At 40.6% G+C, this 25,460-nt stretch overlaps 2 protein-coding genes across 3 annotated transcripts in view; one reads left to right on the forward strand and one right to left on the reverse strand.

Annotated features, from left to right (window-relative positions):
* The window catches only part of ACYP2 (acylphosphatase 2), a 183,982-nt gene that overhangs the window by 126,158 nt on the left and 32,364 nt on the right, over positions 1-25,460 (forward strand). The gene's annotated exons all lie outside the window — the stretch shown is intronic.
* On the reverse strand, positions 5,044-6,330 carry TSPYL6 (TSPY like 6). Its single transcript, XM_005686733.2, has one exon. The coding sequence runs from the start codon at positions 6,328-6,330 to the stop codon at positions 5,044-5,046; it is 1,287 nt and encodes a 428-aa protein (XP_005686790.2).

Below are 25,460 nucleotides of genomic sequence, written 5' to 3' on the forward strand. Positions count from 1 at the left end.
GGAAGCTCACCTGGAGGAGGGCATAGCAACCCATTCCAGTATTCTTGCCTGGAAAATCACCATGGACAGAGGACATGACTGAAGCAACTTAGCACTAGCACTTAGCACAGCACTAGTTTATGGCAGAGCCCTTTAGAACCCAGGTACCCAAGTGTCCCAACTTATAACTCAGTTTAACACTCTAGACCCTAAGTTTAATGCTAAACTGAAAAATCCGACCCACCACCTTGTCCATCCTCATCTATTTTGGTAAGACAGACTAAACTTGAATTTTAGGATTCTGAAATTGCATCATATGTCTCTTTTGCTTCCAGCTACCAATAGCAAAGAGAAAATTTTGCCATTGGAAAATTCGGGGCAAGCCATCCATGTGGATGCCATTTGAAATTAAAATGTGTGATATGAATTGATAGTAAGAACTGTAAAAAGTCTAATTAAATCTACCTTACGTTTCAAAGGCAGTAAGTTGATCTTATATATTATTACATGTTTTTATATCCTTTATGTTAAAAAATCTGCCATTTAAAGCTCTGAAGTATCCTTATTGTCCCCATATATCTTGTATACAGAAATGGAAAGATTTTGTTCAAATAAGCCAAACTAAATGCTTTCTTTAGTTTTGCAGAAGATTTTGTTGCTATTAATACTGCCATCTTCTATGGCATGTGCCAAAGGTATAGTTTGAAATTCTGTTTTTAACTCAGTGAAATATTTATATCTCAAATAAAGGGAGGGCTTAGAAGAAGGGATATGAAACTGATACTGATACAGACCATTTTAAGAAGCAAGTATATGAAGGGGCCAAGTCTCAGAAATAGCATCATCTTTGCTGAACAACAGAGTTAAGTAATATGTTAATTTTATCATTTATTTAGCTAGAAGAACCAAGCTTTGAAAATGAACCATCACAAGTAATGATTAATCAACTGTTTACAACTCAACTCTGATAAGAGTCAGTTGATAAAATGAGTGGGAGCAATATAGATACTAAAGGTTGATGTCATATACCAAGATAAAAAATTTCCCCCCAGGAAATGGGTTTTAACCATTTGTGGTATAGAAAATGATCCTATTAGATATCTAATACATGGACTTATAGCCTACCCCCCCAAAATCTGAAACATAATTTTAAATTGGCCAATCATCTTCTCGCATTAAAGTTCCAGAAAAATGGTGGGGTTTTTTTCCTTTGCTTACTTTGGGTTTCTCTTCAATTTTTGTTTTTCTTAAGTAGGCATATTTTATTAAATATGCATATAGAAAAATACATTTCACAAGTGCACAACTCAAAGCAGCACTGAAAATTGAATACACCCATGTATGTAGCATCCAGATCAAGACAGACATCTCCAGCCCTTCAGAATCTACCATCACACTCCCTTCCAGTCATTGGGATACCAGCCCTTCCACCCTCTGCAGCTGTTGGGGAGACAGTGATCATGGGTCTCTGATATTTCTGCCTATCTTGTGAGCAGAGATACTGCCTGCCTTGGTTCAGAGTATCTTTTCAAGCTTATTTAGATAGCCTTGAAAGACAACAGAGAATGTTTTTCTTTACAGGAAAGGGCAGTTTTGCTTAAGTCTTGAAAATATAGAAAAATTGTATCTCTTATTATTGTCTTTTATTAGACTGTTTGATGGGACTTCCCTGGTGGCTCAGATGGGAAAGAATCTCCCTGCAATGTTGGAAACTCTGGTTCGATCCCTGGGTCAGAAAGATCCCCTGGAGAAAGGAATGGCTGTAGAATTCCATGGACAGAGGAGCCTGGTGGGCTACAGTCCAGTGGGACCACAAAGAGTTGGATATGACTGAATGACTAACACTTTCATATTGTTTAATGAATTAAAGATGTCTCCCTTCAGTGCAAAGGGTAGGCATGTTCACTTCCCATTATGAAAGACTGTGGTGACCTAAACTCAGGTTCCTCTCCTGTAATGCCACCCAGTACGTGTGCAGGTGTCACCTGGCTTTCTTCATATTGCACAATTAGGAAGTAGGGGTCAAGAAGTCTATTGACATAGACTTTTGAGTTGTAAGGTTCTTTGTCTATGATTCAGCATCCATTAACTAGACAGACTAAAATAATAGTTTGTAAGCAGAATAAAATCTTAGACTCTTCACTGTTCTTTGTAGAATCACTATTTCAGCTTCTACCACCATAGATTTGTTTTATCTGTTTTTAAAATTCATATATAAGTGGAATTATACAGCATGTACTCTTGTGTCGGGGGCTTTCCAGATGGTGCTAGTGGTAAAGAATCTACCTGCCAATGCAGGTAGGTGTAAGAGACCTGGGTTCGATCCTTGGGTTGGGAAGATCCCCTGGAGGAGGGCATGGCAACCCACTCCAATATTCTTGTCTGGAGAATCCCATGGACAGAGGAGCTTGGTGGGCTGCAGTCCATAGGGTCACACAGATTTGGCCATGACTGAAGCAACTTGGCATGCTTGCACTCTTGTATCTAGCTTCTTTCATCCAAGCTCATGTTTGTGAGATCCATTTGTAATATTTCATATAAGCAAAATTTTAAAATTTTCTCATAGCATTCCATCATGTGTCTATTTTAAAACTTACTTTTTCTGCTGTTGATGGATTCTGGGGGCAGTTCCCACTATTAGAACTGTGCTGTTATAAACACTTTCATGCATGTCTCTGTGAATATATATGTATGTATTTCTGTTGGGTATGTTCCCAGAGCTGGATCAGAGGGTGTGCATAGACACTGCCAATCAATTTTCTAAAGTATTTGTACCAAGCTACTCTTCCAATAGCAGTGTACATGCATTCTGATTTTTCTGTGTATTTTTCCAACCTTGCTGTTTTCCATCTTTTTAGTTTTTTTTTTTTATACTGACATGCTTTTATTTTACCAACATGCAAATAAGGAAAGAAAAATATGCCAATGGTACACTTCCAATTTTACAGAGAAACCCCCTAAGTATTTCTGCCATTCAGAGAGAGAGATACATCAATTATTAAGTTGTTACCAGGATAAATTGTGAAGACAGTCAGAGCCACAAATTTTTTTGTGTTATTTTTCCTTAAAGACGATAATTTCCAAAGTCTTCAGAGTCTGGCAAGACCAAGTTATTTAATTTTACTTCTAAAGATACAATTTTAACAGAAACACGTTGAAAATCGTCATGAATATTCACTAAAATTTTCATATTGTACAAGAAAGAGATTAGCATTCTTTCAAATGTTCTCAACTGAAAGCAAAAGAAAACGTATACAGCCGCATCTTCCCAGTAAACAGAAACAGAGAAAGTAATAGGGTTTTACTAAATACTAGTGAAATTAAGGGCACAGTATTAATCTTCCACATAATTGCATTGTTTGAATTTCTTTAAAGAACCCATCTTTCAGCAACATAGTTAGCATTTCAACTACCTTCAGTTCTCCCATCCCAATCCTGAGAAAAATATTTCTCCTTCCATCACCACTGACAAGAGAAGATATCCCTTCCTTGCAGGCTCTCAGCCAACCCGGTTTTCATTCTGGGCCCACATTTTCCCTGGGTCATTTCTGCCTCTGGGCGTCTGTTCAGTTTTCTTTCTTAGGGCAGCACTCGCCCCAGTCTCTTCAGTTCTCCCATCCATTCATTCCATATACATCTACCTTTCTTCCAACTGTCTAGGTATTGCTATGGATGGGTGAGGGCTGGGAAGAAGGCAGAGAGGAGTAAGGGCTCTGGTAGTCTCCTTACAGGACCATCTCTCTGCCTCTTGAAATAGTAAAGGCCCAAGTTAAACCGCCTCCTTGTGGCAGTCATTTTGGCTTGTCTCAGGTCAGATTTGGAGAGGGAAATGGCAACCCACTCCAGTATTCTTGCCTGGAGAATCCCATGGACAGAGGAACCTGGCAGGCCATGGTCCATGGGGTTGCAAAGAGTCGGACAAGACTGAAGTGACTAAGCACACACACACAAAAACAGCAAAGCCTGCTTCTGCAGATGTTTCTGAGCTACCACTTTTAAAAAAGAGATAGGAGAGATATAAGAAAGAGAGGGAGAAAGAGAAGAGGAGCTGTTTGTCTGCCCTGGCACCACTGGCTCTTCATCATGTTCAGGAGGAAGAAGGGAGACAAATGAAAGTAGCTAACCTTTGCATGGCTTTACTGGTTGAGGCTGAGAAAACCTGATACTTGTCAAGGACACCATCATTATCCTTGCCATGTAAATGAGTCTAACTTGTCCCCTCAACCACTTGCCTGACAGTAAAAGTAGGGTTCCTGAGTGACGGTGAGGAATGAGGAGAAATACTGGAGTGGGTAGCCGTTCCCTTCTCCAGGGGATCTTCCAAATCCAGGGATCAAACCCAAGTCTCCTGCATTGCAGGCGGATTCTTTACCATCTGAGCCACGAGCAAAGCCCAGAGGAGAAATAGAAAGGTCTTTTACATGCTGGCAGGAAACCTGGGTCTACCACCAATTCTGAAGATTCTTGTTTACCAACAACTTAGAAAGTGGACCTGACAAGGTCTAGAAAACGTTCATCCAGCAGGCGGCAGCCTAAGGTGGTGGGTGTATCCAGTTGCAGGCAGCAATAGGTAATCAGAGAAGCAGGAAGAGCAATAGGGTTGCATAAATCAGAGACCAAGCAGCCCATTGCTGTCCTCTCTTGACTTTATTTAATGCCCAGCAGTTGTCCACAGGGCATGTGCAGAGCAGAATGAGTAAAACAGGCTCTTAAACATAGCTGAAAATCCAGGTGGTAGATAGTAACTAGACCAGAAGCCTTGGGAACAGTGTCCAAGCCGTGCCGACAAAGGCAGAGAAGTCTACATTTGTTTGGCTTAGAAGGTGAGCCACCATGGTGCCGCATGTAGTATTAACACAGGACATCAAGAAGACCGTGGGGAAGTGGAGCAGCATGGCCACAAAGGTCTCAGTCTTGAAAGCTAAGAGAACTGAACGTCGAGTGGAGGGAAGGTGTAGAAAGGTCAGCACAAAACCAGTAAAAGGCATACCCTTGCTGTAGCCAAGGCCCAGGTCGGGCAGGAGGTGGCAGGGGACCTGTGAGTAGTATTCCCAAGAGCAAAGGTTAGCCAGATTGGAACCCAGGGGGCCTGGGGGTCTCCACTGGTTCCCTTATCTGGAGAAGTCTAGCTCTATAGGGCGCTTCATCCAATAGGTAGTATTGCAGTGCCTTTGGCCAGAGGTCCTCTTTGATAATCTCAGCAATCCTGTCAGACTCTGGAAGGCTGTTGTCTGAAAACCAGGCAAAAAAGCCACACATGAGGTCTTGGTTCCTATAAAGGAAGACCTGGGCTTCATGACCCGGGTGCCATATGAGCGGAGTGGAAAGAGAGACCACTTGGCTGGAGGGTGTGACCTCGTATTCCTTCACAAGCCACTTGTTTCTGAAGTATGGGTTTCTTCGAAAGAGGAACTTGAATTTATAGCCCATCCTAGGATGTCTGAGCTCCTTCACCTCCAAACTGGCTAAGTAGCTGAATATCTCTGCATCTCTGCCTCTAATCAGGGCAGACAGCTGCGGGTGGTTCCGAAAGGCAGTGACCCAGAAGCCGGGGATGTGCCGAATGACGTGCTTCCTCCACTGGAGGTAGTGTTGACGCACGCGCCTGTACCTGCGCTCCACCTGGAGGAAGGCGGGGCCCGCCTGAGCGTTCCCAGCGTCCACCTGCAGCTGGCGGGACTCCAGGGCCTTCAGGTGGAGACCCTCACTCCGGGTTGGGGGCCCTGCCTCGTCCTTTGCCTGCTTTACCCCTCTGCGTTCTTCCACCACTTCCCTTTCACCACCCACCGGCTTCTCCACTTCAACCCTCTCCTCGTGGTTCGCTGCTTCTGAGAAGATGGGGCCCCTTTCGGTCTTGGCTTCCGCAGCCTTCCCTCCAGCCGTCAGCTCAGACGCTGACCTCCCGCTGTCACAGGTTTCTAGGGCCTCCCAGCCATTTTCCAGGCTGCTGTTGGTTGCCCCAGAGGCAGAGGTTGCTTCCCTGCCCTCCCTGGGTGGCCCGACCTCTTCTAGTCCCACTTGGGCCACTCCACGACCGTGAGCCCCAGCAACTGGGAGCTGGGGAGTAGGGCTGGGGTCCGCGGGGGCCTGGGGTGCGCCCCCCTCCTCCGGAAGCTGGAGCGGTGGGAGCGCAACAGTCTCCAAGCTGCCCTCACTCGTCTCCACCAGCACTGGGTTTCCTCTAGAAGCTTCTGGCACTGCTGCGGTCCGGTTCTCCCAGGTCGTGGTCAGGAGTAGTGAAGGTATGGGCTTGGGGAGGAGGGATCCCTTGGCTCTAACAGGAACGCTCATGTAGGCCAGCCTGACCAGCTGTTTGTTGGCATCTGTTTTCCTCACAAAAGACTCACGCATGCAAACCAGGGGGTTGCGCCACCCACCCTGCAGTCTCAGGAGACCCACCCTTCAGCTTCCTGATGCTCACCCCTCAGTCTGTAGACACTCTCATCTCATCTAGCCTAGCTCTGCGGGTTCTGCCACTCTTTTATTCTCAGTATTCTCGTGCATGTGTGACATTGTCACACAGTGGTTTTATTGTGCATGTACCTAGTGTCTGAGGAACTGAGAATCTTTCACGTGGCTTTGATTTTACCTTTTGGATATCTGCTTTGTGTTAAGTCTAAGAGTCTTCTCTCCATGTTTTCTGTTGCATATTCTGTATTTTTTGTGTTGTAGGAATCCATTGTACATGCTAGATACAGATCATTTTTCAGATCTGTGTATTGGAAATATCTTCTCCCCTCTGAGTTGCTTTTTCACTGTCTTGGAGAAGGAAATGGCAACCCACTCCAGTGTTCTTGCCTGGAGAATCTCAGGGATGGGGGAGCCTGGTGGGCTGCCGTCTATGGGGTCACACAGAGTTGGACACGACTGAAGTGACTTAGCAGCAGCAACAGCAGTGATGTCTTTTAATGAACAAAAGTTTTTAATCATATATTGCAATTTATCATTTTTTCCCTTTAGATCAGTGCTTTTTGTGCCCTGTTAAGAAATCTTGCCTTTCTATTATTGTTCTCATTTATATCTGCAGTCCATTTGGAGTTGCTTTTTGCCAATGGTGTGACAGGAGTCAAGATTCATTTTTCCCCCATATGACTGTCTGAATGACCAAGCAGTATTTATTGAAGGGAACATCCTTTCCCCATGCATAGGGTTTTAAATGTTTCCATTAAAAGTGACATATGTCATTGGTCAGAGCTGGTCAGATGGTCTTGCCTAACTTTAAGGGGTCAGAGAAGTAAAAACCTTCGCTGAGATTGCAAGGAGAAGGAAGCTGAAAATACTGGTGAGCACTGTATCACTCATCATAGACTAAGTTGAGTAGTGTGTACAAGACCAGCAGAGTTAGGCCAGAGAAAGGCAAGAAAAGGTAATGATGAATATAAAAGAAGAAATTAATGAAAAACAATAAATAAGTATCAACCAAAGATTAATAATAAAAGGAGAGAGAATCAGTAAACAATATTTGGAATGGAAAATATAGTCACAGTACTGATTTAAGGAAATATAAGAGAACATGTTGGACAAACTTAACACTAGTACATTTTCAAACTTGGATGAAATATATGAATTTATGGAAATATAAGTCAACACTGAAATGCAACGAAAAAACTAAATAAAAATAAACAGAATCAAGGGTTAAAAAAAAAAAAAACTTCCTACAAGATTAACATGAGGCTAAATGGTTTGAGACAAATACTTCCTTAACCTTCAAGGAACACATTACTGTGTGCCTGGGGCATGCCTACTACTATTTTAGGCTCTTAGTATATATATTATTATTAAACAGAACAAAGATTTCTTCACTCTTGGAGTTTCTAGCAGAGGAAAAAACAATAATAAAAAAGTAAACAAAACATATTAGAAAGTGATAAGTGCTACGGATAAAACAATACATAGTGTTGAGTAAGGGGATTGAGAGTTGTGGGGGTAGGGAATTGGGAGCAGACTGTGGTTTTGAAAGAGTAGTCAGAGAAAAGGTCTTCCCAGGTGGCACAGGTGAAAAATCAGCCTGCCAGCACAGGAGATGTGGGCTTAATCCCCGAGTCAGGAAGATCCCCTCGAGAAGAGAATGGCAACCTACTCCAGTATTCTTGCCTGGGAAATCCCATGGACAGAGGAGCCTGGCAGGCTACAGTCTCAGTTCAGTTTAGTCACTCAGTCATGTCTGACTCTCTGTGACCCCATGGACTGCAGCACACCAGGCTTCCCTGTCCATCACCAACTCCCAGAGCTTGCTCAAACTCATGTCCATAGAGTTGGTGTTGCCATCCAACTATCTCATCCTCTGTTGTCCCCTTCTCCTCCTGCCTTCAACCTTCCCCAGCATCAGGGTCTTTTGCAGTGAGTCAGTTCTTCGCATCAGGTGGCCAAAGGATTGGAGTTTCAGCTTCAGCATCAGACCTTCCAATGAATATTCAGGACTGATTTCCTTTAGGATGGACTGGTTGGATATCTTTGCAGTTCAAGGGACTCTCAAGAGTCTTCTCCAGCAGCACAATTCAAAAGTATCAGTTCTTTGGTGTTCAGCTTTCTTTATAGTCCAACTCTCACATCCATACATGACCACTGGAAAAACCATAGCCTTGACTAGACGGACCTTTGTTGGCAAAGTAATGTCTCTGCTTTTTAGTATGCTGTCTAGATTGGTCAAAGTTTTTCTTTCAAGAAGCAAGCACCTTTTAATTTCATGGCTGCAGTGACCATCTGCACTGATTTTGGATGCCCCCCCCCAAAAAAATAAAGTCTCTCACTGTTCCCATTGTTTCCCCATCTATTTGCCATGAAGTGATGGGACCAGATGCCATGATCTTAGTTTCTTGAATGTTGAGTTTTAAGCCAGCTTTTTCACTCTCCTCTTTCACTTTCATCAAGATGCTCTTTAGTTCTTCTTCACTTTCTGTCATAAGGGTGGTGTCATCTGCATATCTGAGTCTATAGTCTATGGATCACAAAGAGTTGGATGTGATTGAGCACATCAGAGGAAACCTCACTGAAAAGATTTTGGCAAAAATTCAAAGAAGGAAGGATTTAGCTCAGTGGATGTTCTGGAGAGGAGCATTCTAGGAAGAAAGAGGAGCTAAACAGAAGCCTTAGGACAGGAACATGCTTAGGGTGTTCAGGGAATAACCAGGAGATCAGTGTGACTGGAGCAGGGTGAATGAAAGAGGCCAAATCAAGCAGGATATTACATAATATTGTAAAAAGTTTGGTTTTATTCTTAGTGATGTGGGAAACCACTATAGAAATTTGGGCAGAGGACTCAAAATTGGACGCATTTTGCATGGATCACTCTGGCTCCTGAGTGAAGAATAGACTGTGTGGGGACAATGATAGATACAGGGAGATGTTTTAGAAGGCTATCAAAGTAATCAGGGTGAAGGTGATATTCCACAGTGGATTTGGGTAGCGCATATAGTATGATGGTAAAGCTGGCATGATTTCATGGTGAACTGGATGCAGGGTTTAAGAGAAGGAAAGAAGTCAAGGATGATTACATGAATTTTGACCTGAGCAACTGATAGGATGAAGCTGCCAGATGCAGATATAAGGGATGTTATGATAGAAGAGACCTTTGCAGGAAAATCAGAAGTTGCTTTTGGACATGTTAAGTTTGAGATGACTTTGGATGAGAGTTGAGATAACAAGTGGGCATTATGAGACTGGAGCACAAGAGAGGTCTAGGGTGGGGATACACACTTGGAAGTAATCAGCACACAAGATATTTAAAGCAATATTTAAAGCTGGATGAAATCACTAAGGATGTGAGTAGCAATAGACCAAGCCCTAGGGGCTCCAAAATTACAAGGTCAGGAAGAAGGGGAAGAACCAGCAAAAGAGACTAAGGGGAGACCAGTGAAGGAGGAGAGACTCTGAAAACGTGCAGTATGCTGAAAGCCAAATGTGTAAAGGAAAGTTCGACTGTGTGATGTGGTGCTGATGGGTCAAGTAAGATGAGAACTGACCAGTGGATTTTACAACAAAGTGATGAAGGTCAGAATAGATTTTAAGGGAAATGGGAGGAAAGAAATTGGAGACAGTGAATATTGACACTCTTTTGAGGGATTTGCCCGGAAGGGGAATAAATGGAGTCATCACTTGACAAAACTGTTTTGGAGGAGTGGTGGGGTGACAGCGTGGCTGTAATGGCTTTTAATTTATTTTTTGGCTGTGCTAGGTCTTCGCTGACGCGTGGGCTTTTCTCTCATCGTGCTGGGCAAGGACTGCTCTCTGGTTGTGGTGCGCAGACTCCTCCCTGCAGTGGCTTCTCGTATTGTAGAGCAGAGGCTCCCAGGTGCACGGGCTTCGGCAGTTGCGGCTCGTGGGCTCTAGAGCACAGGCTCGATAGTTGTGGCCCTCAGGCTTAGTTGATCTGAGGCACGTGGGACTGAATCCCTCCTTGACCAGGGATTGAACCCATATCTCCTGTACTGGCAGGTGGATTCTTTACCACTGAGCCACCAGGGATGCCCTGTGATGTCTTTAAGAGAAAATCCAGGAGGGAGAAAGTGAAAATAGCAAGTATATATGACCCTTGAAGTTTTGCTCTAAAGAAATGGGATGATGGCTGGTGGAGAAAGTGGTTCCAAAAAAGGTTTTTGAAATGGGAGAAAAAGAAGTTTGTGTTCCTGCTGATGCGAATGATTCAGCAGCAGGCAAAAATTCATGATGTAGGAGAGAGACAGGAGAGTCATTGGAGGGACGTCCTTGAATAGGTGAGAGTAGATGGAGTCTAGTGCCCAAGTAGAGGAGGAAAAGTCAGCCTTTAGTTGGAACATGACAAGGTCACTGTGGGAACCAGCAGGAAGGCAAAGTATGAGGGCGTAGATGCTGTTTGGTGGGTAGAAGTGATGATGGAATCGATGAAATTCTCTTCACGTCGCTTCTGTGTACTCAGTAAAGGAGAAAGCAAGATTCGATTCAAGTGAAAGAGGGGATGAGGTAAGGGGCAGAGGATTTTGGGAAGAGACAAGTAGGAAATAGTTGTCTGGAGAATCAGAGAGTGACAGGATGATGACATATGCTATGATTGTCAAACAGCAGTAAGATGAATGTAAATGAGGCACATCAGTGTAGCTGTGAATTTTTCTGCAACCACATGCAGTTTACAGGTGCAGCATGAAGAAGCAGAGCTGGATTTAGCACTGAAGCATGAAGGATAAGAGAATGATTATAATCATGGATCTGAGAATCTAAGCTAGAGCAATAGAAGACGTAGGGGTGGGGGCAGTGAAAAGGTGGCCTGATCAATGGATTGCAATACCCAGGGAATCGAAGGGTCCCTGGGGTCAAGTACCAAAGGAAGCTACAAGAATGAGAGACAGTGGTCTGAGAGTGGACTGCAGGAGATTGGTTAGGACTTGACTCCTCCATCCAACTAGGCCTCTGATGAGGCACCTTGAGGACAAGGTCATTGTAGGGGAGGACATCAGTGAACCAAGAGGCCTGGGTGAGAAGGATCACCAATGTGCATACTGAAAGCACTGAAAGAAGTGAGAATAAGCCAGTAGCTAGAATCCTTGAGAAATGAGGGGGAATGACATGAGCAGCAAGCATGCAGGGCATTATGTGATCTAAACTGATGTCAGGAGATTTAAAGCTGGGTCTGTATTTTAAGGTTAATTATCTAACATCACCACCTTTGGCTAAATTAGTTAGAAGGCAGGTACCTTTAGAATTTCATATTAACGTCACAGAGCCTGTATTATATATATTTCCTTAAGGTGTTCAGAAGAAAGTCACATATATTAGCTGATCAAAAACAAGCAATATGTGTGTGTTTTTAATTGGAAAATTAGTAGTGATAATATTCTTTGAGTTCAGTGTGAAATGTTATTCTCTTTGAGGGTCTTTTATTTTTCTTGTGTCTTGCAGTATGGACTAGAAACTGCTAAAAAGAACAAAAGATTTTTATTTTGGGCTTGAAACACTCTGACTATAAAATTTTTTTGTAAGATGAGTAAAGAGAGCTAGTGGGCTTCCCTGGTGGCTCATAAAGAAGCTGCCTGCTAATGCAGGAGACACAGGTTCGATCCCTGAGTTGGGAAGATTCCCCTGTAGAAGGAAATGGCAACCCACTCTAGTATTTTTGCCCGAGAAATCCCATGGACAGAGGAGCCTGGCAGGCTGCAGTCCATAGCGTTGCAAAGAGTCGGACGTGACTGAGTGACTTAACAACAACAAAGAGAGCTAGTACAAAATCTCAAGTAGAGACAGAAAGAAGCCGGCGGGGGGTGGGGGGCAGGGGGGAGGAGCGGGCAGAAAAGAGAAAGGATAGAAGAAGAAACCATGAGTAAAGAAGGAAGGTGGCTTTTTGAGGGGAGTGCAGTTTAGCTACAAATCTGCACATCATTGAATTGTGAAGTGTTTAAATTTTCTGGGAAACAGAAACAGCATGATGTTTCAAAAAACTAAACTTAATATAAGATGAATGAAAAGAGCCTGTGAATTGTATAGTCTTATTTTTCTTTGACTCCTCAAATATTGTTGTTTGGTTCTTAGTTGTTTTGAAAGGAATCTCTTTCTTGACCTAAATTCTTTAAACAAGTGTGTTTGTTTAGTGACTTAACATACAGAAATATTGTTCTTCAGGTTAGGCCACCCAGTTTAGGAAGCCAGGGGCTTCAATGCATTACGTTAAAGACTCAAAAGAGTGTTGGTACACAAGAGAAGGAGATGTACACTTTGTTAATTTCCTCTGTTTCCCAGAGAAAGACCATTAAACTGTGTTTGCAAAGGACATGGTAAAAAAGAAGTTTTGAGTGATTAACCAAGTAGCTTTATAGCTGTGGTCATCTCTGCTGCCTCTCAGAACTAGCATATAAGTATAGAGAAGTAGGAGAAAATATCTGAGTTAACAGGGTATGGGTACTATTTACCCTGGGAAAGCTAATCATTATGATTCAGTGGTTTTCTGCCACTATAGCACTGACAGAAAGCAAACATACATTCCAGTGCCCTAATAAACCTGTAAAGAGGCTGAGGTCTGTGCAGGGGGGGGGCAGAGCTAGATGGCAGGCGGAACCAAATCAGCCAGGGACACACAGAGCCATTTCAGAAGTTTAAGATATGAGTTAAACCACTATATAAAATGCTTATGGTATCTAAATGTTAAACATACATAATCATTCTAGCCTGAGATAATTTAAAATAATAAAACTGATACTAAAATGAATGGAAGTTAGTTAATCATGAAAAACTGAAATAATATTATTGGATCTTTAAAAAAAATGTGTGATTTTAAAAAGCAAAGTCCACTGATGGTGTCATCATTGCAATACAAGTGTCATTTTGGGGTAGAAATTTCCAGCAGGTTTAAAAACTCAGACGCTATACTAGTTGCAGAATGGTGAACAGAGTTTTGCTCTAATTGCTGTTAGTGTTTTCTTCTTAGCTGTTATTTAAAAATAATTTCTGTTTTTGATTTTTTCTTAAGGAACAGCGATATTTTTATGCTTTAGCGTATTATATCCTCATTGCATCCTATGAACTAGATACTATTATTAGCCCCATTTTACAGATAGGCGAACTGAGGCACAGAAATAACAAGTAATTCGCTCACAGACACGTTGTTGTTGTTCAGTCACTCAGTTGTGTCCAGCTCTTTGTGACCCCGTGGACTGCAGCACACCAGGGTTCCCTATCCTTCACTATCTCCCCAGTTTGCTCAGACTCATGTCCATTGAGTTGGTGAAGCTGTCCAACCATCTCATCCTGTGTCGTCCCCTTCTCCTCCTGCCCTCAATCTTTCCCAGCATCAGGGTCTTTTCCAATGAGTCAGCTCTTCGCATCAGGTAGCCAAAGTATTGGAGTTTCAGCTTCAGCGTCTGTCCTTCCAGTAAGTATTCAGGGTTGATTTCCTTTAGGATTGACTGGTTTGATCTCCTTGCATTCTACGGGACTCTCAAGAGCCTTCTCCAGCACCACAGTTCGAAAGCATCAGTGGACATATAGTAAATTACAAAGTTGAGAAATGAACCCAGATAACCAGACTCCAAAGCTCTTTCTGTTAAACACCACAGGGTATACTCCGAACTTTTCTCAGCCTCAGTTTTCTCATCTATGAAATATGGTCAATAAATCTTCTCTCTAGTGGTGGTTGTAACAATTATAATGTGGAGCTTGCATAGGGAAGATATTGGTGCTGCCTTTATCAGTTTCTGAATTGTTTAATTTCTTATAATGAGCATGAATTAGTCATGTATTTTTTAATCAAGAAAAATATGTTAAGGCCTATCAGAGTGTCTGGCACAGAGAGGCACCCAATAAAGTCATTATTATGTCTGAAAGCAAAGTCAGAGTTTCCGTTTAACTCAATAGGGATTTGTCATCTCCAGAAGCTCAGGTGCAAGGGAAGAAATAAGATAGGGGACAGCTAGAGGAGAATTCAGGTTACAAGTTTCTACTTGCCAGTGAGTAGAGCTTGTACATCTTGAAGTAAGGTCTGAGAACCAAGGGGAGGAACAGCGCATTGGTTGAGGCAAGTAGGAATTAACTGATGGAGCAAAGTCCCAAGGAATTTGGGGTGAGGGGTGTCCTTGAATGAATTAACTTATTTTGGAGAAGATTAACAGTGTCCTGTTAGTTGATAGGCCCCATTTTCTTTTTTTTAATTAAGTTTTATTGGGGTATAGTTGCTTTATAATGTTATGTTAGTTTCTATTGTACAGCAAAGAAGCCCCATTTTCTAAGGTAATAAAAATACCATTTTGAAAAATGAGAAGGGAATTTAAAAATAAATCTGTGGTTTTCCTTATTTATCTACCTGGTTCTGGGGGCCGTGAGAATAAGTTTTCTGAAGAGAAGACATTAGTTTATTTTTCCATTTGTGGCTTGCAGTGGTAGAATGATCGCTGGCAAAAGAATATCTTTTCAAGCAGCTTCCCTTGGTGTAGGTCAGGGGGCAACAAGAGGAGTTATTTCTGCAGCTGGAAAAAAGGTTCAGAGCTGTCTTCCTGGAGTCGGCTTTCATTTCATAGTCTAAAATAGATGTGAAATACTGTGCTATTTGGGAATCAGGGCCTATTCATTCTAAGCACATCTGTTGGTAGCTGTTGAAATTCAAATAAAATCAAACGAGGTCCAAGTAATGCTCATGTTATACTTATCAATTTCAAGGAGTGTTAAAAAACACATATACAGAAAACCTACACTCCAGTCACTGACAACTAAGACACAACTTGGAAAGCTTTGATTTTCTGCCAACCATAGCTACTTTGAACCTGAGCCACCACACTTTAATTCCTTTGAAATGCCCCTTCTTCCCTACTTGAACTTTTCAACTGAGATTCATTTTCATTTCAGAAGTTTAAATATGAACTGTATCAAATAGTTCGGTATTTTGATTCTGATGATTCCACAACCTTCAGTAGTGAAATGAGGTGGTTAGACTACTAAACTCATAAAGCCAAGATTGAATGAATGCATTTTTCTCTGTCTTCTCTCCAATTTTAGTAAATAGAAAATTTCAGTTAGGTGCTGTGATTAAGGAAACTTGGTATCTCTATCAGTTTATACATGACTCCAATCCGTAGGGATTTAAGGCATCTTTAAAAAGGCAAACACAAGACAGAAAAACAAGGGAAATTCCTTTTTTCAATTAAGCCATGACTCTCTGATAACAAGATCTGATCTATCAAATGTATTGAAAGAAACAGAGTCATTTTAAGGTTGCGAGTTATAGTTTTTTCTTAAGAGTTAAAATTTTGATTAGTGTTTCAGGTGCCATATTTATATGTCTTTACATGGGAATTTACAGTGTTCCAAGTAGGTATAACACCCAAGTACATTACATGAATTATCTCCTTTAGTTTAAACCTCATAATTACCTTCAGTTCAGTTCAGTTCAGTCACTCAGTCGTGTCCAACTCTTTGCAACCCCATGAATCGCAGCACGCCAGGCCTCCCTGTCCATCACCAGCTCCCGGAGTTCACTCAGACTCACGTCCATCGAGTCTGTGATGCCATCCAGCCATCTCATCCTCTGTCGTCCCCTTCTCCTCCTGCCCCCAATCCCTCCCAGCGTCAGAGTCTTTTCCAATGAGTCAACTCTTCGCATGAGGTGGCCAAAGTACTGGAGTTTCAGCTTTAGCATCATTCCTTCCAAAGAAATCCCAGAGCTGATCTCCTTTAGAATGGACTGGTTGGATCTCCTTGCAGTCCAAGGGACTCTCAAGAGTCTTCTCCAACACCACAGTTCAAAAGCATCAATTCTTCGGTGCTCAGCCTTCTTCACAGTCCAACTCTCACATCCATACATGACCACAGGAAAAACCATAGCCTTGACCAGATGGACTTATGAAGTATTATTATTTCCATCTTATAGATAAAATAAGTTTCCAAGGTTTACAAATAAGTAATTTGCCCAAAGTCACATAACTGAGTCAAGATTCAAATCCATGTCTGTTGTTCTGAGTTATTAACTCTCGGAAAATTCTTCAAGAGATGGGACTACCAGACCACCTGACCTACCTCCTGAGAAATCTGTATGCAGGCCAAGAAGCAACAGTTAGAACTGGACATAGAACAACAAGCTGGTTCCAAATCAGGAAAGGAGTACATCAAGGCTGTATATTGTCACCCTGTTTATTTAACTTACATGCAGAGTACATCATGCAGAATGCTGGGCTGGATGAAGCACAAGCTGGAATCAAGATTGCCAGGAGAAATATAAATAACCTCAGATATGCAGATGACACCACACTTATGGCAGAAAGTGAAGAAGAACTAAAAGCCTCTTGATGAAAATCAAAGAGGAGAGTGAAAAAGTTGGCTTAAAGCTCAACATTCAGAAAACTAAGATTGTGGCATCTGGTCCCATCACTTCATAGGAAATAGATGGGGAAACAGTGAGAGACTTTATTTTGGGGGCTCCAAAATCACTGCAGATGGTCACTGCAGCCATGAAATTAAAAGACACTTACTCCTTGGAAGGAAAGTTATGATCGACATAGACAGCATATTAAAAAACAGAGACATTACTTTGCCAACAAAGGTCCGTCTAGTCAAGGCTATGGTTTTTCCAGTAGTCATGTATGAATGTGAGAGTTGGACTATGAAGAAAGCTGAGTGCCAAAGAATTGATGCTTTTGAACTGTGGTGTTGGAGAAGACTCTTGAGAGTCCCTTAGACTGCAAGGCTATCCAACCAGTCCATCCTAAAGGAAATCAGTCCTGAATACTCATTAGAAGGACTGGTGCTGAAGCTGAAACTCCAATACTTTGGCCAGCTAATGTGATGAACCGACTCATTTGAAAAGACCCTGATTCTGGGAACGATTGAAGGTGGGAGGAGAAGGGGACAACAGAGGATGAGATGGTTGGATGACATCACCAACTCGGTGGATGTGAGTTTGAGTAAACTCCGGGAGTTGGTGATGGACAGGGAAGCCTGGTGTGCTGCAGTCCATGGGGTTGCAAAGAGTCGGACACGACTGAGTGACTGAGCTGAACTGAAATCTAAATTATGCCTTATATATGGGAGGCTGTGAAAAAGAAGATCAAGGACTATACAAATAAACAAATATACTAGAACTTAAAAAAGTAAATTCACATGAAAAAGGAGACATTTGTCCAAATCCAGGCAGTTTTAAAGCAAATATTATGGTGAAAATACAGCATAAGGAAGACAAGCAATATCAACAGCACAGAACAAGGCTCCACAGACAAAGTGTGGCAGAATCACACACTTGATTCTCAAGGTGTGTTCTTGCGTTCTCTAGTGCCTTGGGAAACATGAGTGCTCTCTGTAGGGCTCTGGAGCAGTAAAAGATCCTTACTCTAGGAAGCTTAATAACTTACCATTTGACACTAATACTCCTGGTTTCTTCTAACTCTGTGCTTTCATCTGTATGTAGAAAAATACAACCAATGTTAGACTCTGTAATGTTTAATAATTAGTATTGTTCACCTATTAGTATATTTCCTTATTCCTTCTCAATTTACAGAAAAATTATTACCCATGATTCCACTATTCTTGGTCAATAGTGATTTTCATTGTTGCCTTTTTTGATGTGTATTCTAAAACCGAATTATTATTTCACTCCTTCCACTATTAATAACAATTTTAAGTTTTCATAATTACAATTCTAATGACTATATAACAGTCTATTAAATTGTTATTTATATTGGGCATTTTTTTTGTTTTTAGTATTTTGCTATTATAAATATCCTTCTAAGAAGTGATTAATGTATACAGTTTACTTGTATTTCTTCATAAGTGAATTGTATGTTTATATACTTTGACTATTTATCTCTTGAGGTTTTAACATTTTTGAAATTTGAGTAAGTTCTTTATATATTATATATACTACTGTTCTATCATGATCAATACAGATACTTCCAATTATGTTTCTCTTCTTTTAATTTTGTTAGTTTTTTATGTTAGAACCATTGTTTTACTTTATGTTGTTGAGCTATTTATTTTTTCCTTTGTGATTTTCTTTACTGCCCTAAGTTTTTCAAAGATACTATTCCTCTAAAGATTTCATTAATATTTTATTTTTTCCCTCATAGCTCTGCTAAGAATTAAAGCTAATATTTACTCTTTTTAATCCACTAGAGGCTTACTCTTATAATGTGTTATAAGAGCTTATCTAAATCACTTTTTGTTTTGTGTTTGTTTGCCAGTTACCCTGGCAATTATTAAAGCATAATTAGGCAATTATGAGATAGAATTAGGCAATAAATGTATTATTAATATTAAATAAATATTATCTTTCTTAATTATGATAGTTATATGATACATTAAATTTATTTCTATATGTCCCACACTTTTTTACTTTAATCATTTAATTATTATACTTTGTTTTAGAATTTGCTGGGAACTAGATCAGCATCATGACTTATGGCTTGTTAGTGCAGAATTTTAACATTTAACAAATAGTAAATTTTACTTGGTAAAATTTGTTTGCCTATGATAACAATATATATCTCAATTTGCTCATCTTATTTTATACATTCTAATATACCTTTATAGTTTTCTTTACATATGGCTCATAAGTCTTTACATCTTCTTTATAAATGTCATAGGTAATTCTATTAAATTCATCCATCCCATTTTTTTTTAGAATGGAATTTATTTCCTTTTTATTATGTTATTGAACTGGCTGTTAAGTTATTGAACTTAAAAAAGCATCTAATTATGGTAAATTCATTACAAACCTGAGCACATTGATAAACTAATGGGATAATAAATTTAAACAGATTTCTTAGGACTTATATACATGTAGTGCTTTCTGCAAATAATGAGTTTTATCTCTCCCTTTAATGTATCATTCCAAAGTGAATAACAGTTTCCTAAATAGCAGTTTCCATTTGTGAATTAAAAGGCTGAGCATTAGGCTGAGAGAGAGACTTGAATCCTTCTATCAGACTTGAATCCTACTGCCAATTCCTCAACTAAGAGAGCCATCTAGCAAGCACCTTCTGTGGGTCAGGCACCATACTAGGCACTTTACATAGTCCATCTTGCCTGAGGCTTAGAATAGATATACTATTAAATACCAGAGGGAAGGGAGCTGAAGTTGAGCAGGTATGGCTGGCCTATGCTAGGCCCCCAAGAGCATTGAGAAATGGAATATGGAAGTGTTTAACTATGGTAGTCTGAGTGTGAAAGGCCATGGTTTGTGGTTCTGGAGTCCTTGACCTGGCAGGTTTTTCACTCCCTGTGGAACCCTGGCAACTGAACTTTAGCCAAGGGCCTGAGAAACTAGGGAGACATGGAGAAGCTGCATCAGCTTGCTTTCATCCTTATCTTGTACGTACACTTCACACTTCCTGCTTCCAGGTCACACAGTAAACGTGAGTGAAAGCAGTCCTGGAGGAAGTCTGTGTTCCTCTTCTCACCAGCCTTTCAACCCAGATCAGCCTTTTGAGGTCTGGCTCAGCTCACTGGGTTAAGTAATTTGTCCAGTATCATCAGTGAGTAATAGATAAGTGACTTGCTCCATGGACAGTGGTCTTGTCATTTTCCCAGTGATTCTACACCAGGGGTGTGGCTTGGGCAGGTCATTTCACCTTTCTGCCATAATTCCCTCATCTGTACAGTGCAAAAGTCAGATAATGAATGATCCAGTTCTGACAAGCAGACTGTTGTTGAATACATCTTTTACTCTTCTTCAAGACTGTAAATTCCTCAAGGACAGACTATACTTTCCATGTTCTTGAACCACTCTTCTTACTTTGCACATGACAAATGCTCAATGAATATTTGTTGATACAGAATGAATGCATCGATCAATCAGCTGAAGACAAGAGTCTTAATGCTCTTCTCACAGGAGATATTCAGTGCTAGAACACAGGTTCCTGTAGGGTCATTTCACCCTGCAATTGTGGAATTTTTTTTTATAAAGATAGCATTTGTCATGAACCTCTTTATGAGAAGATAGATGCTTAGCAGAGGTCAGCTTATCTTCATCTGAAAAGAACACTTGAGGTTAGGAAAGCAGAAAGCCTAGAAAGGATTCAGATTGGGAACTGTGGTAAGTAGACTGTCCTCTGACAAAGCTGTTTTGGCTGTTTTTATCTTTGTGCTGCTGTCTAGCAACAATATGACAAAGCTGTGACTATTCAAATGTAATCAAACTAGAGCCTGTCCAAAATCAATTCTGAATAAATGATGAACTATGGGGAGCAAATCTTAATATCTCTGGGCATGCAATAGAAAATTACCAAAAATTATGTTCCTGTAATTTAAACACAGTGTTTCAAATGTACCCTTAAAAGATACAATTATATTACTTGCATATTAATTAACAGCATGTTCTCTTTTTATGCCAAAAAAAAAAAAAATTCCAAAGGAAGCTACCCAGCCTTCGGGAAGCATAGAATCTGTGGATTTTGTAATTAGTGATGTTAAACTTAAAATCTCATTGTAGTCATTAGTTAATATTTCTAAATCTTTATGTCTGAAAACTTCTGAGCAGATGTCCCAACAACTTTCTTGCCACCTCTCCATTCCCAGCCAAAGAGGGGAGGGAGAGGAGACCTATATTGCCAATACTTACGAAGGTTATTTGTGGAAGAAAAACAGGAATTTGCAGTATGCACACGTGTCTGGCTTTGTCTCTTGAGCTTCACAAAGACCAGCATCATACTGAACTATAGAATTACTGTTGTCTGAAACTAAAAGAGAAATCTAGGGAAATGAAATATTTTTGTCAAAAATTACTGAAATGTCAAATTTTTTAAACTAAGCTTTTATATATTAATGAAAGGAAGCATATGGAGGGAAAAGCTATAAGGAGTCAGTTTTTTATGAGCCTCAATATTGCTGGAAAAGAAACCATTACAGAGACCAGACCAGTTTCTCTAACACGAATACAAAGGAGAATGACGTCATCATAGCAGCAGGTTTGTGCTGCCATAGTAAAGATCATTGATGGTGCTTTCCATATCGTTTAACTAAATCAAAATAGCTGCATTCAATTGCAACCTGAGAAACAGGCAATAAAGTCACACATGACTTTACTTTCTTTTTTTTTTTTTTTTACATATTATACTTTGTAATAGTGTCTAGTTTTATTGTCCCAGAACAGGAAAAGGAAAACATAAAGTTAATTAAATCTTGGTAGTAACTTACTCATCATGTGCATAATTTTTACATCATCAACAAGAAGAGGTACAGGGCTCAGTTATAGAAAATGCCATGGCAACCTGAACTGAGACGGTCCTGAATTCTCTAGACTTCTTTCAGGCTTCCTAATATTAAAGTTCTGTGCAAGGTAAGATATAAAAGAAGAAAAAAAACCTCCTCATCTAAGCAACCTTGATCTGAATAAATATACTGATAAATTTTATCTCTGTGCTAGAACAGCGTGACTCTACCAGGCCTCAAGGATTTCCTGTGGACCAAGTTCCAAGTTCTAGAGTGGTTGTCTACTTCCCCCTCCTGCCCTTTCTCCATTGGAATCCTGCCAGATGATACTGTGCAAAAGTGATAAAGTCACTTCAAAAAATTTTAAGGAGGCTCATGACTGTGTATATGTAACTGTGGAAAGGTTTATGAGTCACAAAATACTACAGACGTAAAGAGTCTGCCTGCAGCGCAGGAGATGCAGGAGACGGGGGTCGACTCCTGGGTCATGAAGATGCCCTGGAGAAGGGAATGGCAACCAACTCCAGTATTCTTGCCTGGGAAATCCCATGGACAGAGGAACCTGGCAGGGCTACAGTCCATGGCGTTGCATAGAGTCGGACACGACTGAACGACTGACACACACACACAGTTTTATTTTGACCTTCAGTTAAAAGGATCCAGCTCTACTGGCTGACTTGCATGGAGCTGCTCTTTATTTACTCGAAGTAAATTTCAGATCAGCCCTTGAATTATGTGAGCTCAGCTATATTCTCTAAAAGACAGCCAGGCCAGTGTGAATCTGGACCCGAGTTTTCTTATTCAGTGACATCTGGCCACTTGGATCTCATCCTTTGTCGCGTATCTCACCGTGTCACTCCCAACCACAGGAAACTGAGGATCAGCTTCTTGGGACTGTGTGACAGAGGTAGCACTCTCATAAATATATTTTTAACAGATCTAAATTTTGTAAGTAAACTAATACCACTTGACTGTTTTTAACTTCTGATTTTAGATCAGGAAAGAAAACCATTTTAAAAACATTTTCCCTAAAAATCTTGGAATAAGATAGGAAATGAGACATCTTCTCGTGCTTTATTTTGGCAAGTGCTTCTTGAGGCTCTCACCAGGAGAGGCTGACGGCTCTCAGAGTGTGGAGCAGCCATGTAGGGATTTAACAATAACAATCCTCTTTCTAAGGATACCAAGCTCTGGAAAATGACTGAGCAGATTATAGAATACAGTAGATTACAGAATCTAGTGTATTAAGTGAATTCCATTTAGGAGAATTTGGCATGTCAGCCTGTGCTGTTTTCTAATGAACATCCAAGCCCTGCCTGGTTTGTCTAATAGAGTATTTATAAGGACAAAGTAAGTTCCAATTTCAGAGAAGGCAATGGCACCCCACTCCAGTGCTCTTGCCTGGAAAATCCCATGGACAGAGGAGCCTGGTAGGCTGCAGTCCATGGGGTCACGAAGAGTCGGACACGACTGAGCAACTTGACTTTCACTTTTCACTTTCACGCATTGGAGAAGGAATGGCAGCCCACTCCAGTGTTCTTGCCTGGAGAATCCCAGGGACAGGGGAGCCTGGTGGGCTGCCGTCTGTGGGGTCGCACAGAGTCAGACACGACTGAAGCGACTTAACAGCCGCAACAGCAAGTTCCAATTTAATGTAATTTCTTATTAATATTTAGTCAAAGTAAAATGCAACATTAAGCATATTACTAGCTATATTCATTGTAGCAGTTTACATAGCAGTTGCTATGGGTTCTGTATTTATATATCACACATCTTTTTCTGGAAAAAAATTGAAGCTGAAACTTAAATAGCTTACATGTTTGGTCTTTTTTATCCCTCATAGGAGAAATTTCTTTAAAGAAATTATAAATATCTAGGTATACTGTTTTTAGTATTTACTCCCTCTAATCTATCCTCTACAGGCAGCTTGACTCTTCATTCAGAAATACAACTTGGTTCACATCTTTACAGAAAAAATTCTACATCCTCAGCAAGCTGTACAAGACCCTCCACCATCTAGCCACAGCCTCACTAATCCATTTTAATCTATAAGAATCTCCCACTTATGTTGTATGAAAGGAGAGAAGGTTAGCACACTCTCCTAGACAAGAATGGAAGAGGCCCTTGGGCCTCACAGCATCCATATGGTTAAGGCATTGCCACCTACTTCGTGGCATCTAAGAACCACTGTTTAAAGAAAAAACAGTCTCCTACTCAAAATGTCTGGTGTCTCCATGTTGTCAGTTTGGGTACTTTAGCTACCATTTTCCTTTGTTAATAACACATCATAAATATGTTAGTCTAACAGTTTTTCAATATTATGAAACTTACTTACACACAAGGAAACATCACTCCTTATTACCATGTTGGAGTTAACATGGGTACTTCCCTGGTGGCTCAGATGGTAAAGAATCGGCCTGCAATGTAGTAGACCCAGGTTCAACCCCTGGGTGGGCAAGATCTCCAGGGAGGAGAATGGTTACCTAATCCAGTGTGCTTGCCTGGAGAATTCCATGGACAGAGGAGCCTGGTAGGGCTACACTCCATGGGATCGCAAAGAGGCAGACGTGACTGAGCGACTAACACACGTCTTTACCTATAACACACCTTTAGAGAGACAACACCATTGGTAAAATATTGCATAGTAGTTAACTCTGGATGTCATTACTTCCCAAGAAGAGACATTGCCAATAAAATTTCAGCATTCATTGTACTGACTTTGATCACAGTTTATATTTTGCTGTGTTCAGATTGTTCTTTCCCATAGGAAAGGGAAAAATAGTTTTTATTCTCTTAGGCATTTTTCAAACACATTTGTAATATTTTTATTAATTTAAAATTGATACATATCCATTGGAGAATTATGAAAATAATTTGAAAACAAGCAAAGAGAAAAGAAAAAAAAAACCTGCCTATATTTCAGGAGATAGCATTACCACTTTGTACATCTTTCAGATATTTTTCCATGTATATTTTCCTACAAAAGTGAGGCCATACTATACATCTTGTTTTACAACCTGCTTTTATAAAACAATACCACATTACAAACATCTTTATCAATAAAAATTCATCTTAATAACTCTAACAGCTAGTAGTCCTTTATATGGAAATACAGTCATGTACTTACATTCCTAATCATTGGACATTTAAATTGCCTGAACTATTTTCTTGTTACAGACAATGGACATTCTTGAGGCAAAATCTTTACCTATATCCTCAATGATACTTTAGGATGAGAATCACTGAATCACATTTTAAAAAGTAATTTTCATTACAGTATAGTTGATTTACAATGTTAGCTTTTGCTGTACAGCAAAGTGAATCAGTTATACATATATCATTCTTTTTATGATTCTTTTCCCATGTGGGTTATTATAGAGTACTGAGTAGAGGAGGATGCTACCCATCCTTGTTAGTTATCAATATTATATATAGTAGTAGGTATGTTAATCCTATTCTCCCAGTTTACCCCTCCCCTTCATTTTCTGCCTGGTAACTATAAGTTTGTTTTCTACATCTGTAACTCTATTTCTGTTTTGTAAGTAAATTCTTTTGTACATTTTAAAAAATTTTAGATTCTACAAATAAACAGTATCACATACTTGTCTTTACCTAACTTCACTTAGTATGACAGTCTCTAGGTCCATCCACATTAATGCAAGTGGCATTATTTCGCCCCTTATTTATTTGATTATTTCTGGCTGTGCTGGGTCCTCGTTGCTGCGCGGGCTTTTCCTCTAGCTGTGGCAAGTGGGGGCCGCTCTCTGGCTGCAGTGGACGGGCTTCTCATTGCGATGGCTTCCCTTGCTGCAGAGCTCAGGCTCTAGGCATGCAGTCTTCAGTAGCTGCAGAACCTGTGCCCAGTAGCTGCAGCTCCCGGGCTGTAGAGC

The sequence above is a fragment of the Capra hircus genome, chromosome 11 (genome assembly GCF_001704415.2).
Source record: "Capra hircus breed San Clemente chromosome 11, ASM170441v1, whole genome shotgun sequence".
Lineage (NCBI taxonomy): Eukaryota > Metazoa > Chordata > Mammalia > Artiodactyla > Bovidae > Capra > Capra hircus.